Source organism: Lepisma saccharinum, chromosome 7 (assembly GCF_977018435.1).
Source record: "Lepisma saccharinum chromosome 7, izLepSacc3.1, whole genome shotgun sequence".
In the NCBI taxonomy this organism is placed as follows: Eukaryota; Metazoa; Arthropoda; class Insecta; order Zygentoma; family Lepismatidae; genus Lepisma; species Lepisma saccharinum.
In genome coordinates, this window is record NC_139235.1 from 41,356,938 (window position 1) to 41,373,686 (window position 16,749).

Sequence of the window (16,749 nt, forward strand, 5' to 3'; positions counted from 1 at the left end):
ACAATAACATGCATAATATAAAAGAGCACACGCAGAGAAACACAACGCCGTTGGTCTCATGCATCTACCGCACATAGGAACGAAGATATGGCCATGTGAAAATATGTAAACAAACTAACAAGTGGCCCACTTGACCGTCAGTACCACACCATGTACAAGTATGAGATGTCGGAAGCCATTGGACAAGATGAAGATAGAACGTGTTAAAGGAAGAAAAAATACAGTAGACATCGTCAGCACCATGTATTTGACAGTGTTACAGCATAATGAAAATGACCATGACAGTATGTCGAAGAACCACTGCGTAAGAAGCGAAAACCTGTCGAAGTGTGTGTTGAAAGTGGTGGCCGTCAGCTGCGATACAGGCAACGAGGCGCCCACGTAAAGATCGTTCCACAGAATGTAGCATCTCGTAGGGAATGTCCCTACAGGCCACAGTAATGCGGTGTTGCATATCCTCTGGAGTTGTTGGCACATCCCGGTAGACAATGTCCTTCAGCTTTCCCCACAGGAAAAAGTCTATCGGTGGCAAATCTGGGGAACGAGCCGGCCATTTGACAGGCCCTCCACGTCCAATCCAACGATTTGGAAATGTATTTTCCACACATGCTGTAGCGCGTCTTGCACTGTGAGCTGGGCACCCGTCATGTTGGTACCACATTTCCCTCCTTGTCTGAAGTGGTATGTCCTCCAATAGTACAGGCAGTTCATGTTGTAAAAACTGTATGTATCGGTCAGCATTCAGTGTCCCTTGTATAAAAAAAGGGCCAATGAGATGTTCACCCACTATACCACACCACACGTTCACACTCCATGGGTGCTGGCGTTCCACTTGGCGAAGCCAATGTGGATTTGTCACCGACCAATAGTGCATGTTCCTTAGGTTGACATTTCCATGATTGGTAAAAGTTGCCTCGTCAGTGAAGAGGATACGTGACAAATCGGGTGTGTCGTGTCGTAACATCCATGTGCAAAACCGAACACGGTCCACAAAATCATTCCCGTGAAGTTCCTGATGGAGGGAGATATGATATGGGTGAAACTGGTGTGTGTGCAGACTGCACAATACACTTCGCCGACTCATCCCAGCATCCCTGGCAATTTCACGGGAGCTAACGTGCGGATTCACAGCAACAGCGGCGAGAACATTTGTTGCACCTGCCTCACCTGTAGTTGGCTTGTTCCACACACGTGCTCGTGGTGTTACACTTCCGGTGTCTCTTAATTTAATAAATAACTTACCAAACAGACGTCGAGATGGCTGTCGTCTGTCCGGATATCTCTCTGCGTACACACGGTAGGCTTCAGAGGCATTCTTTCGGCATTCCCCATAAATCAGGATAATGTCCGCTTTTTCTATGTTTGTGAACACCATAATCTTCGCTCTTACCACTACGACTGCTTGCTATGAACTAACACGATCTCGTGGACCTGCTATCAAAACTTGCTCTGCGTAAAGGCAGTTCTGTCAGGCACCTGAGAAGTCTTACATGCCGTGGTACTGACGGTCAAGTGGACCACTTGTTAGTTTGTTTACATATTTTCACATGGCCATATCTTCGTTCCTATGTGCAGTAGATGCATGAGACCAATGGCGTTGTGTTCCTCTGCGTGTGCTCTTTTATATTATGCATGTTATTGTATATCGTTCCATTAAAAAAAATATGACTTTCCTCCAGATGCCCCATTTGTCGATATTTTTCAACCCACCCCATACCTCCGATTTACGAGCCCCATTTGATATTATTGTTTCCCGCAAACCTCACATCGCTACTGTTTCTGGTTTCTTCGCTATTTCAGGTGGTACTTTTAGGTGCCTCACGCGGTATATCCCTGTTAAATGAAAATTACTTCTGCTAGCTTGTTGATATAATGGAACTCTTACTTAAAGTAACAAGTTTGATATATTCCATTGAAGTGCCGGCCTTCACAGGGGAACTGGCAGCTTCATGAGCTACGAAGTTATAATTCTCAGGTTCGACCCCTGGATAAGCATGGGTGTTATTACTCATTTTATAAGTTCCTCTTTCATCCTCATTTTCGTGATTAACCCAATATGTAGAAAAGCGAAGTAAATAATCTAAATAGAAAACAGATTTCATGAAAGTTCTCCTGAGCAATATAAATACTTTGACATGTAACGCAAAAATGGCATTCACGTTATTATATATCAGCCCTACAATAAAACCACTTAGCATTAATCAATATCTCCACATGTTACTTTAATACCTTGCAAATAAAAATTAAACTACTACTGCTAATAAAAACAACAAGTAAATTACAATACATGCTAGCTTTTGTAGGCGCAGCGGTCAATTCAGCTTTTATCTTCATCACCACGATTAGCCTAGAGAGGTAAAAAGATCGACGTAAATAACTAAAAACACAAGTACAAATAACTCGTGACCCACCTGCTTCAATGTTTCTTTCAGCGTATGAGAGCTTTCAATCTTGAATCTCGGCAGGGAAAGGATGACTTCGGTTGTTGACATCTGTTTCAAGATGTCATCCATGGAGGTAATCTTGGAAATCACTTCATCCACATTGGTATTTTGGTTCGGCAGCAGAATTAGCATGTAGAACTTTTCATTCTGGGAAAAGAAACGAAAATTATGTTGAAAACGGCAGATTACTCTCCGATCGCGGAAGACGAGACTAGCTCGAGAGGACGCATCAACAGGCCATGGAGAAAGTGGGTAGAAACATGCACGAAACAACGCTGTGTGTTTCAGATGAGCATTTCGTGTGAATGTGTTCTGTTGGTTTGTTTATTATCGCTCGATTTGTTGGGTTTGTGATGGCTTTTTAAACTCTTATCTCCCCTCTTAACGTATTTTGCTGGCGAAATCAGTATGTGTGAACAGCAGATATCGAATTTCATGGAATCTGATTTGATTTGATTTAGTTTATTTTACTTCGCGTTTTGTGCCTCTTGGCTAATTTCCGAAGATGGGGATGAGTGATGAAATGATGAAAGTGATGAATGGACATTCACAAACAACCAAGCCCGAGCGGGATTCGAACCCGGGACCCTTGGCGTCGCAGCGCGATGTGCTAACCGCTCGGCCACAGGATCCGGCTCATGGAATCTGTTTCCCTTCTCCCTTCCACCCCTATTTTGCCACTGGACCCTTCCAGTCTGCGCATGCGCACTTCCGTCCATGCTCGCGACTAAAGCAGAGGACTGTTAAACGAACAATATAGCAATAATATTCAACTGCACACAGAAAAAAATATTGTATCGATTAGCACAGGAACTGTGTATATAAGGCATTAAGCAGCCATCTAACTGAATATACTTTAAAATTCACAAATTATTGTAATATGTTTTCTTGTAAGTTTTCTGTTACTCGTATTTGTCTTTTTACCACTTTTACTTGATGAATAGTAGCAATCTGTAAAAAAAAAATGACCTGAAATTCTACAGGAAAATAAGCAAACAAGATGACAGTGTTCAACTTCAAAATGATATTACAAAGTTAGAAATGTAGACAATAAACAATGATTTAACACTAAATATCAATAAATGCAATTTTGTAACATATAGCCTACTCGAAAGAAGAACCCAGTTGAATTTCAGTATCAAATAGACAACCATACTCTACCAAGAAATTTTATAGTCAAGGATTTAGGGGATATTTTTTATTCAAATCTTACTTTTAATAAGCACGTAGAACAGATAATTAGTAAAGCGTTCAAGAACCTTGGGTTTATTCTTAGAATGGGGAGGGATTTCAAGAGTATAGAGACACTAAAAGTGTTGTATTATTCAAACGTAAGACCAAAACTCGAATATGTATCTGTTATATGGAATACAGACACAGCAAAGTACAGTGAAGCAATTGAAAGAAGAGTCCAATCAAAATTTCTTAGATTTTTAAAATACAAATTTCAAAAAGTTTACCCCACATTTGAACACTACGACAACCTAATATATGAAAATCTGTTTACAAAGCTGTGTCATAGAACAGGGTGGCTACAAACAAGCAGAAATTAAATTCCCTGACTTTTCCAGGTTTTCCAGGACAAAATTTACATTTTTCCCTGACAATTACAATACTATCAATGTTTTTGCAAATAGAAATAATAAACTCATACAGATCCATGTATGGTTTTGTTAAGTATCAATATTATCTTCTATGAAATTGACTTGATTTCTCTATTCTCTATGATTTGAATTCAAACTGCAAAATAGTGAATTTGGAAAATTATTACAATTCACAAGCTACGGAAGGATTAAGGAATTTTGTCATACGCAGTAAGTTTAAAAGAAAATACTTGATTATTTTTAAAGTTACTACTAAATGAGATAAGAGTGAAGAGTGAATGATTGATAAATACAATTTGTAATTTATCAGTCTCCTTATACATTCTCGGTATTATATGTTGATATTTCCACTGAGGTTTGGAACCCTCTGCTTGCAAGAACCATGAGTGCGGACTCATTTTTCAATGCATAAAGCGACTTCTCTCTTCTCTGTAAAGCAAACAACTTAACTCTTGCCTAAGTGAAACAATTGAATCCAACAAAATAAAGTGTCATATTTCCTTACATTATCAATGGGATTTCTGCTTCAGTACAGTATATCCAAGTGAAGTGCTGTGAAACTGAAAACATGCAGTTATACCATTAATGCTGACGAAAAGGTTATGTCGGTATTAGAAATTTAACGCAATAAAGTTATAGAATTGCATTGTATAGGTACCTGATTTAGCTAACCAGACATTAAAACAGGAACGCTATATTAATAAGAGCTTCTGCAAGTTCATATACGAGGGGCATCCTGAAAAAAGCTCCAATGGTTCCTATACACAGCACTAGTGGTCAGAGATAGATACACACACATGCAGGCAGGAAGAAGTGGCATGTAGCTGTGATCCAAGACTATTAGAAGGAAGGCTGGGGCCATACCTGATCACGTGGTCCTTGACGTCAGGCGTGACGTCACGGGAGGACAGATCGCTCCGCGCCACGGTTTCGCAGCGGAATCAATGCAGAAATTATGAACAAAAAAGAGCCGTCATTATGCCCAGAAGCTAGCTGGGACTGAATATACAGGTTCGCTTAGGATCCAAGATAATGTATGTCTTCAGAATTGGATTATACAGCTATTAACATATGTATTGAATCGGTAGTTTTTAGGTCGTCACATTTCTCTCTGAAACCTAAAGTTTCATGTAAAATTGAAGTTAATATGCCTGGTCATGCGTTTTGTTAAATAAAGGCAGAAAGCCAAAATTATGGATAAGTTGAATATGTAAAAGAAAACAACCTCATCTATTGCTCTCTTTTAGGAGTGAGAGAGGAGCTGTTTTCACTTAACTTCTTCAAATTTGGTAACTTTGATTCGACTATTGATATTTATTTCATCATTAATTTTCCTTATTCAGATTACAGTTGTGAGTCTTATGAATCTTTGAACTACACAGGGAGAAATGTTCAGTGGGATGTCGAACAGGGGTGCCCACAGGCGGGTATGTGAAAGCTGGTTGCGTCCACTTAACTTGTGGGGGGGGGGGGGGGGCGATTGTGATGAAAATTTGACTGAATACATAATAGAACAATGGAGGACGGAAGTTGAACTACGTTGTCATTTAAGCATCACTCATATATAAATAGCAAGTTGTGTATTTCCAAGGGAATTATAACAGTTACTGTGTATTATTAGTGTTGTTAACGAGACTAGACACGAGAAAAGATGGAATTTTCACGCGACGAGACATACCAGTGTCGCCTCTCGGCAACACGGTATATCTATTTGAGGTGCACAATATCCAGCTATTACATATTAAACCTTAAATTTTTATCATGAATTCTGATGTGGAATTACCCTTGGTTGGCGAAGTTTCCAACTCTATAGTAAGGAAATTGAGCACTAGGATGGGAGATAGCCAAGTCTTGAGTATTAATTACTGTTGCGCTTAGACTGTTGTGGGAATTTTGGTGTGGCGATTGAGAATTAAATTATTTGGAGGAGATCGAGATTTAACTCTTCAATACCAACAGTGAACCTAAAATTGACATAGGAATTTTGGTGGGGCAGGATATTAAATTGGGGGTATATGCTTGCAATTTTTATCTTACTATACTCGTGAGAGCCTTTATTATAAATTACAATATTATTATAAATTACAATATTATTATTTTTATTCTAATAATTGTAACCCAATTAAAGTGTATGGTAACCTGATGTTGTGTAATGAGACTACTGGTATCGCAATCCACTAACAAGTCTCGTTAGATGCGATGTGTTCAGTTATATATTGTCGCCCGCTGTTTTTATTTTTTCATCGGAGATTACGACACGTCGCAACACCTCACTGAAGGCATTGTAAACTGCAGCACCCCACAACCCACCAGGGTGCTAAATCATTGAAAACTGGTGAGGGGGAGAAACTTCTTAACCTAAAACCCCCCTCCCCACAAACATATGTGTGAATTATACGATGTACATATTTTTCAATGTTATTAAAGTAAAAATAAATTACTCAATTAAAATAATTATTGTGATTATTAATTAGAAATTAATTTGTTACTTTCATACATATCAGATAGTGTAAGCAGCTAATTCCTTTACTAACCGGTTAAAGATGTTAATAAATTATGGCAGTTGAAGTGGTTTTATTATGTGTAAGTTTTTGTTTAGTTTGTGCACTATGTTAATATAAATCAATTAGATTTCATAGTTATTATTGTTTTGCATTCTTGTTTTACTTTTATTGTGTGTATTGATGTAGATTTGTTAGTGATCTCTTGAGAGAGAAAGCATTCAACACTCACAGCCACACTAATTTGTGTGTGTTTTCGATATTATTCTTAGTAAAGTATATTTGAAATTAAAAGTGATTGCTTATCTTTTCTTTGTTATAACAAAAACTGTCCCCCCCGGGAAATTTTTGGTGGGGGGATTTTTGAGGCCAAGATTATTGGTGGGGGAAATCCCCCTCGTCCACTCCAGGATTTCGCACCCTAAACCCAACAATCCAGAAATACAAGAAAAAAGGAGCGAAAAGAACAAAACAGATCAGCCTTTCCACGTTTCTTTCCGTATGGGGTAAAGACTCAGCTGGGTTTTGTCCGCCCATGACGTCACACCCGCGGCAGTCGCGAAAAGAGGCGTGTCTGACCCCAGCCTTTCCTTCTAGTAGTCTTGGCTGTGATCTGGTACAGTTGCAATGTAGCCGTTTTAGGACAGTTCTAGGTTAAAGATTGCAGCTCTCATACAGTCTCCCACCGACTGCGATGTAGCCTACATTGCACGCTCAGAATTTGGCACAGAGCCACCAGCAATCGTGTGAGGTATGCAGACCGGATGTCGTGAGTGATAGTATGGTCAGACGATGGATCAGACAATTCACGGAAGGCCAATCGAATGTGCACAACCCCATAGAGCTGAGTACAGTGGTGGAAAAAAGTTCTTCCCCATAAGACTTTAATTTCAGTAAATAATGCCGGAAGGGTAGGCAACACACATTGCACCATTAGGTGATCGGGTGATTCTGTCTGTCTCAAGAGCAACTCGTCTTTCATGTAAAAGCCAACAGGCACAGGAAATGTAGGAAAGTCACGTCACTTGTTAGGTGGAATGTTATTCGTCAGAAAATCGCCTTTTCTCAAGCCAGGTCGAAGAACCGACAAGAGCTACACGTTATGTGTCCGAAAATGATTAGCCTAAAAAGTTGAACGATACACTAAAACAATTCTTGCCTTAATTACATGGCCTACTATATGTGCCGGAGTAGCTCAGTCGTTAGGGCGTTTTATTACCATGCGAGGGATCTGGGTTCGATCACCGACGGGGGAGAATCGGAATTTTGTCCACCTGTTCAAGCTGCTCCGGTGCCCACACAGCGTCGTATAAAGTGGGTACCTGGAGGAAACTCTGGGGAAGGGTGGGGGAGGCGGCCAGGGGCGTGGTGCTGATCACATCATCCCCACCTTCGGCCTGATGAAGACAGCTTGGGGCCCTAACTCCACACCCCCTATACACCTCCGTGGCTTGGTGCAAAGCACAAGGTAGCACTTTGCTTTTTTAATTTACTATACTTCCGTATTTTGTCGGAACAGAACTTCCCAATCTCTACGGGTTTTTTTTTTCCAAGTTCCTTATGGATATGAATAGGCTCCAATTTTTCTTGACACAATTCATACACGTTATATTTCCTTATAAGAACAACAGTCGATTCCTTTTGTGTGCGTGTGTGTGGGGGGGGGGGGGGTATAATTGAAACATATGAGGTGATCCTTTCCCACTACTCCATTCTCAGAAATAAATCTCAATTCCACACACTGAAAATGTAGCACTTTCTACATCTTAGCATGCAAATATCTAGTAGCAAAGTAATGTGTGGAAAGAGAAAAATTAACGATTTTTAACGGCACTCTGGAAATTTCGTAGTTTATTTTTTTTCAATTTGAACTGACATTCATAATATTCATTAACAATCCCAATATTGACTAAAGAATAGCTTAGTCGTTCTGCTACTTTCAATTCTTCATAAGCGTAGTCACCGTAACTCTCTCTCTCTTTTTCTCTCTTAGCCTTTCCGATGGCGCGCCTTGTAATCAAGGAGTCCCCGGTTCGATTCCCGGTGGAGACACATAGTGGTTCGGATCCCACTTTAAACTGTAGATGCAGTCTCGATTAGCCTTGCTGTGCATAAAGTGGACTTAAAATACCAAATGAAAATAAAAATAAAAATCACCATAACTCTCTACAAAGACAGAGGATCCAGTTTCAAAACCTGTTGAGGCTTAGGTGTAGCATTGCATTTGTATCATTACCCATCATCTTCATCGTCGCGATTATCGCAAGAGGTGAAAATGCGACACAAAATAATCTAAACAAAAGCTTGGAATCAATCTGAATATTCGTTACGTTGGATACATGGTAGAATTGTCTTAAAAATCACTTCCTGTGATGTAATAGGGTTAGAGACCATTTGTATAATACATATCGTTGTTGCGAACAAAAAGTAGTTTCACGTTCACCACACTCTTCGGTTGTTTAGAAATCGTATGGAAGAAGGATCTCTGAATTTCCGCTTTCACATGTTAATGAAACTTTAACATAAGTTTAGTGTAAGTCACAAAGGAGATTTACATATTGTTATGATCTCTTTTAAACGAAAAAAAGTAACGAAAATTTCCGTATTTCCTTGAGCAAAGATAAGACAAGCAAGCACAACTGCTTCGATCAGTGACCTTCACTGCCAGAGTGACTCACGGCAGGCCTGCGCTCGTTCCAGTGTGCGTATAAAACCGGTATTTTGTTTCGTTCGTTCGAATCCACAGTTATATCAAGCTAACATTCTAATATTTTCGTAAAATATGTAGTAAACCAGTTGTATACATTGTGGTTTTCTAGAGTGTTGTTGCCTGCTATTTACACGCGGAAGATGGGGGTGTTGTAAACATTTCTGAACCCAAAGGCCGAGCACGAAGCAAAAGTTCTGTAAGCATTGGAGGTAATAACAAGGTAATAGAAGTTGAAGGAAATGCTGGAATAAATTATATCATAAATTGAGTAAAAACAGTTCCCATCACACACAGGGCTATCAGATCACTCTTCAGCGGAAAGTTGGGACATATTGTCTCAAAATGTTGGACACGAACGCATTTGCATTAAATAGGATATCTTAGCATATAACGAGAAAATGGCACATATTCAGCTGAAAAATTAATGTTGAAGTAAACGGATGAGTTCAAAATTCCTCAACTGATAATTAATAGCACGGCCGTATGTGATTTCAACTTGTGTATGCAAGACAGAACGTTTTTCGTCCAGACGGGGCCAGGAAGAGAAAACAATCCATGAATTCTGGAAGGAAAAGTTCACAATTTCGTAAACAAAGTCTGGAAGTTCTTGTTTATTGAAATGTAAAAAAAAACTATACACTGAGAAAAAACAGAATTGTGTGCCTTATTTGTCCAATAAGGACTGCTTATGTAATTTCTGGAATGAAACTTGTTACTTCGAACAAATTACCGACACTTATAGTATCGATAAAACTTCACAAAATAAACATTGTTATACATATATTCGGACTTTTCCGGATCTAGAAAATCGGGAAGTAATTTCTGAGCTTGGATTGTAATTGTTTTTCCGAACATCCAGTAACAACCGTGCACACTCTTTGATTTAAGCATACTTCTCCAAGGAACCACGTTATCTCAGACTCCCCTCAGATTTTCTGTTTCTCCATCTAATTTGAAGTTACGTGATGCCCAAAATACGTATAGCCTAAGACATTTGTGATTTCTTCAAAATTCCTTCCGGAGGCCAGACACAACTATAAAATCTAGGACACGTCCGGAAATAAGAATGCTTCGTATAACCTCTTTCTATTTTCTTATTTAGTGTCGTTTTCCTTTCACCTTTCACTAATCGCGACGACGAGGATGAGTGATATGATGAAATTGATGAAGGAGCACTCACAAAGAACACCCATACGCACGATGGGATTCGAACCCAGGACGTCGGACATCCTAGCGTACTGTGCTAACCACTCCGTCACGGACGGAATTCTTTTAGCCCTAATCGTTTCACAAGCATTTTTCCTATCTTTAACTACACACGAAACATAAATAACAATCTAAATAAACAGGTGCCAGTTCACACACTAACCGTAAAAAAACATACGCATGTGAAAATGCAAAATAATATTTATTTTTATGTAGTTGTGTATTATTATTGTATATTAAATAAATATATTAGTGATAAAATGACGGAAGTAGAGCAACATCTCCAATGAAACACTCGTGCCTTATGGATATTTGTGTTTCTTGCCGAACAAGGTTCCGAGTTCGAGTTCCGACCAAAGTGGGTTCATTCTGTATGTTCATTCATGTCTTTAATGTCATCATAAATCGTCGTCATGAATAATTTAACTTCAGAGGAAGAAAACTGAAGTAATTACTAATAAAAACAATAACAAAACATACTTGATCTTAAAGCCCTGGCTTTGCGCCACATATTCCATCACGGGGACTGACACTTTATGTAGGTGTAGACACGCTTCATACAATTTGATGATATCGCGATTACGTAATGGATGTGCAGCCACTTAACTGAACCACCCAAAATTCCCACTTTATTACTAAATTCTAAATTAGCATAATATCACATAGTTTACCTATTCATCATATGCGCCGCTTTGGTGCACTTTGTGGATTGTTTCGTTGGTTGGTTGTTTTAATTAATGTTGCATTAATCAACATCAGGTTAATCGCGGCAGGCAAAGTGGAGGGAAAATGACAATGAAGCAGAACGAGGGGGCCCTTGGTTCCTGATTAATGAAACTTTGTCTACATGCAACTGAGTCGCTGCGTGAAATCGCTGAAAATGTCATTTCTTCATTTCTTAATTTTGCTTATTTCATATTGCTTTTCTAGCACCTGGGTCAACTAAGGTGATGAAGATGATTAATGAAGCTATGAAATGGATGATAGGACATGATGGTTCATGCATTACACAAATTTCTAAGTTGGGACTAATAAATATCGATTCGTCTTATCATTTGTCAAGTAGTTGTTTTTAACTCCAATCTTTTTCAATGACTTCTGGGTTCACAGCATGTGTGTTGCGCGATGTTGATTCGATGAAAACCACCATTTCAGAGAACTTTCTTGACAATGACTCTAATATCAGTAAAGAGAACATTTCCTCACGAGTAGCTGTTGTTAAGAAACCAATTCCTAAAACTTTTTTTTTTCTGGAGGTCTCACGGCACCCAGTTGTTATTTGTTGTGGCTGGGCCTGGGGGTATGACTCACGCTGCTGTCAATAGTCAATCGTTTCCGAGAATCCAGGTCCGCCAGGCAAACCTAAGCGACAATTTTGTTATTTGGGTTGCATAGACAACAGGCTTTAAGATGTTACGGTATTGTAGGTCTCGTGGCCCAAGAACTACTTTCTCTGACTGTACACACGGGCCCTTTGCATCACTTCAGGTGAGAGATCTTGGACCACTCCCTGTACAGCCCTGGCCTTGAATATTCCGACTTTCATCTCTTTCTTTAACTGAAGAGGTTTCTGGTAGGGCAAGGATTTGACAGCTACACTGCGGTGGAGATAGTTCCAGTCTTTGCTGTCAGACACATATGCCATGGGCATACAAAATTTAGTGCCATGCTACGACAAATGGCAGAACAACGGTGGTGATTATGCCGAAAATTAGGTTAGGACTCACTGTTACTAATGCAATAAATTACAACTGATATTCTTTTTTTATTTATGCCTAATCGGTAGGGACCTTGATATTTTGTTACTTTTTTTCAAATTGGTGTATTTTCTTATTTTTCCAAAAATTCACATTTTCATTTTAGCGCATTTTCTGGCAAATATCTGAAATTATACCTTCATGGTGTTTTTAAAGAACTGTTTCAAATTGTAGGTCACATGACCTACGCCTCTTCATGAGAGTTTGATATCTTGAAAGTTATTTTGGGAAAGTTATTTTCCATTCCCCTTTTTTAATTTTAAGGTAAGGATTTTAGATAATGGAATTTTCCCCGTATATACCGAAGGGTGTATAATGACCATAAGTGGCGACGCACCCAAAAAATTAAAATCAATCAATCTCACGTGACAGATACCGATATATTATGGCACCAAAAATTGGCATTATCTTTTTTTGACTTGTTAGTGTTACGTTTCCCAAAATTTGCGTTTTTGTTTTAGAACATTTATCTGCCAAATATACCGAAACTTAATACTCCATTGTGCTTTTAAATTATTATTTTAAATTGTAGGTCACATGGTCTACGTATTTTCGTGACAGTTTGATATGTTGGAACAGATTTTTGAGGAAGTAAAAGTAAAGTGCTCCCCTGCAATTCTCCATGAAGGTGTACAGGGACGTGGAGTTTGGGCCCTACACTTTCTTGAGCACGGCTGAAAATGTGTGTGATATGATCAGCACCACGCTCCTGGCTACCTTTATCCCTCAAAGTTTCCTTAAGGTACCAGCTTCATATGATGCTGGGTGGGCCCCGGAGCAGTTTGAATAGGTGGAAAACATCCCGGTTCTACCCCGCAGGGGATCGACCCCGGGTCTCTCGCATAGTAGTCAGATGCCCTAACGACTGAGCTCCATTATTACTCGCTCGACAAATGCCGATGGTGCGCACTTAGCTTCGTAATTTAAAACATATCTCGTGCGACAAATACGAAGATGTGGCCCTCGTGTGACGATAGATACGCACTCGATCTCCTGTTAGAACCCTGCCACTTTGCTCTGTGATGCAAATGATTTTGATAGAAGTTGAAAAAATCGTGGGTAATACATGATTTTATGTGGCTGTCAGAATTATTCCATGTACGTATAACTGTATAGTTTAGTCTTGAGTAAAATGTTGGAAAACATGCATGATCTATGTACACAAACATGGCATAGAAAAGACAAGAATGTTGGATTTCATGGAATTTTTCGTTGTTTTAGGACATTTATTTTTAAAAAACACTAAAAACTTCAACAATTCGCATTTTATGCCAAATTCGCATTATTTCGATATTTCGAACGGGCGAAAAATGTGTCCAGACATCACTGCACATTCCTAAACATAACTTCGCAGCAATTACCATTTTTCACGGTTTTGGCGTTTGCGAAAAATCAATATCCCTACTAATCGGAAATTACTTTCTGGCCACCCCTCGTATAAATCTGTAGATGGGAAGTTAAAATTTAGCAGGGCTGGCAGAGAAAAGTCAATTCTTGAAGAAAGTGATTTGTTTTTATGATTGAATGATTCGAGTAAATATGATATTAAAATATTTACGTATTTATTATTAGTATTTTATTTCATAATATTGGACATTAACCTTACTCAGTGAGAGATTAATGACCATCTCTCACGAGTTTAAACAGACAGGACAGAGAGTTGCGTTAATTTCATTGCAAAACTAGTGTTGCAGTAAATTTGAGGTTGGGAGCATGCACTTGCCAATTTTTATAACGTTTACCAATGCAGATTTATGTTTCACTTTTTCGTGATAGTATTCAATATATATCATGTTTGGTTGGATTCTTCTTGATATCTAAGAATAGTGCAATGTCATTGTAAACGTATGTTAAGTTGTGCGAAACCAGTAATACGTCAGGATGATGAAAGAAAACCTTCGTAAGCACTGCTACATTAAATAAGGTGAAGTGAGCCAGAAGAGTAATAAAATTCCAGCAGCATATTTGAGTCTAAAACTTTTCTTGTTTACGCATGCGATTTTTGTTGTTTGTTGCAGTCTATGCAATTTCTGTCGCATGTTGTACTCTGTCGGGTGGCGATATTCGACAAAAATCGTATGTATTAGGGATGGCCAAACGGATCCGGATCCGGATCCAAAAGTTACGGATCTGGATCCGGATCCGAGAGTTTCGGATCCGCGGATCCGGATCCGGGTCTGAAAGTTTCGGATCTGGATCCGGGTCCGAAAGATTCGGATCTGGATCCGGATCCTAAAATCCGGATCCGGATCCTAAAATCCGGATCCGGATCCGAGAGTTTCGTATCTCAATCCCATTATAATATTACCACACCTTAAAAGGTATTATGATCTTCGATTACAAAATTTTTCGTTTGTCCTACAAGAATTTTTTTCAAGTGTTGTTCCTAAAATACTTTGCTACGCATCGGCTAACACACTCGTGCACACATGTCAGAGGTGGTTTTGTAAATGCCATTGAAACGAATATGTATTCATTCGAATGTATTGGAAATGAAAACACACATAAATGTGAGACATTCCATTCCAGGATGAAACCTTTAACACATATAACAAGATAGAAATGTTATACAAAAATTATACAATTGTTCTACAGTTACAGTTCTACAAATTAAAATAAAACATTATAATATATGCAGTGTTAAATAATTACAAAGTGTAAGACTAACAAGGGAGGTTATCTAAGTAACCCCCTCCGATTTCCATGAAACTTGGCAGTATAGTGGGGCCCAAAGGAAGATTTACGTGTTTTTTTGTTTCAGCTAAAAAACGGTTTTAGGGGGCAAAACCCCCTCAAATGTCAAGATGAAGACAAATTGAAGTGAGGATCTGACCCCTGTGTCCACCTCCGATTTCCATGATACTTGGCAGGTGTATAGTGGGGCCCAATGGAAGAAATACGTGTTTTTTTTGTTTCAACTAAAAAACAGTTTTAGGGGGCAAAACGCCCTCAAATGTCAAGATGAGGACAAATTGAAGTGAGGATCTGACCCATGTGTCCCCCTCCGATTTCCATGATACTTGGCAGGTGTGTGTATAAACGGCCTCAAATGAAGAAATATGTGTTTTTTTTGTTTCAGCTAAAAAACGGTTTTAAGGGGCAAAACCCCCTCAAATGTCAAGATGAAGACAAATTGAAGTGAGGATCTGACCCCTGTGTCCACCTCCGATTTCCATGATACTTGGCAGGTATATAGTGGGGCCCAATGGAAGAAATACGTGTTTTTTTTTGTTTCAGCTAAAAAACTGTTCTAGGGGGCAAAACCCCCTCAAATGTCAATATGAAGACAAATTGAAGTGAGGATGTGACCCCTGTGTCCCCCTCCGATTTCCATGAAACTTGGCAGGTGTGTGTATAAACGGGCCCAAATGGAGAAATACGTGTTTTTTTGTTTCGGCAAAAAAATTGTTCTAGGGGGCAACCTCCTCTCAAATGTGAAGATGAGGCCAAATTAAAGTGGGGATCTGACCCCTGTGTTCCCCTCCGATTTCCATGAAACGTGGCAGGTGCATAGAGGGGCCCAAAGGAAGAATTACGTGTTTTTTGTTTCAGCTAAAATCTGTTTTAGGGGGCAAAATCCTCTCAAATGTCAAGATGAGGACAAATTGAAGTAAGGATCTGACCCCTGTCTTCCCCTCCAATTTTCATGAAACTTGGCAGGTGTATAGAGGGGTCCAAAGGCTAAAAAACTGTTTTAGGGGGCAAAACCCGTCTCAAATGTCACGATGAGGACAAATTGACGTGAGGATCATCTGACCCATGTGTCCCCCTCAGATTCTCATAAAATTTGACAGGTGTACAGAGAGGCCGTATGCCCCCTGTTTCTTCCTATGCCATATTTACGTGGTTTCGGTGTCAGATCCCCACTTCAATTTCTCCTCATCTTGACATTTGAGGGGGGGGAATGTGAGACATTCCATTCCAGGATGAAACCTTTAACACATATAATAAGATAGAAATGTTATACAAAAATTATACAATTGTTCTACAGTTACAGTTCTACAAATTAAAGAAAAAAGTTCTGGGTCTGGATTTCGGATCCGCTAGGATCCGGAACTGGCCATCCCTACTATACACCTGCCACGTTTCATGCAAATCGGAGGGGAACGCAGGGTCTATAAATCTTTAAATAACTAAATTAATTAATTAATTAAAAAAAAATCAATGAAGACGAAATTCCCTGACATTTCCCTGACTTTTTCTGACACCTCAAATTCCCTGACTTTTCCCGGTTTTCCAGGTTTTCCAGGTCTGTCGCCACCCTGTAGAAGAACGTTACAGGAAATAGTATTCTTGTGGAAGTTGTTAAATAACGAAGTAGATGCTGAACATCTACTCTGCCAGATAAATTTTCGAATCCCGTCGTCGAAAACTAGACTCAAAAACGAAGTTTTTCTTATAAAGAAGGCTAGATCGGAAATTAAAGAGAAATCTCCAATGTGGAGAATGTGCACCAGTTACAATAAATTGCTAATCAAGAATAACACCATTGACATCATTTCTATGATCCTAAGGGACCTCAGTAAA

At 39.2% G+C, this 16,749-nt stretch overlaps 1 protein-coding gene across 2 annotated transcripts in view; it reads right to left on the minus strand.

Annotated features, from left to right (window-relative positions):
* LOC145990208 (leukocyte elastase inhibitor-like) overlaps positions 1–16,749 on the minus strand; it is a 59,546-nt gene that overhangs the window by 19,868 nt on the left and 22,929 nt on the right. For both annotated transcript variants that reach the window (XM_083125876.1, XM_083125875.1), the window contains exon 7: positions 2,412–2,591. In XM_083125876.1, coding sequence (XP_082982002.1) covers positions 2,412–2,591 — 180 coding nt within the window. The remainder of the gene's footprint in view (positions 1–2,411; positions 2,592–16,749) is intronic.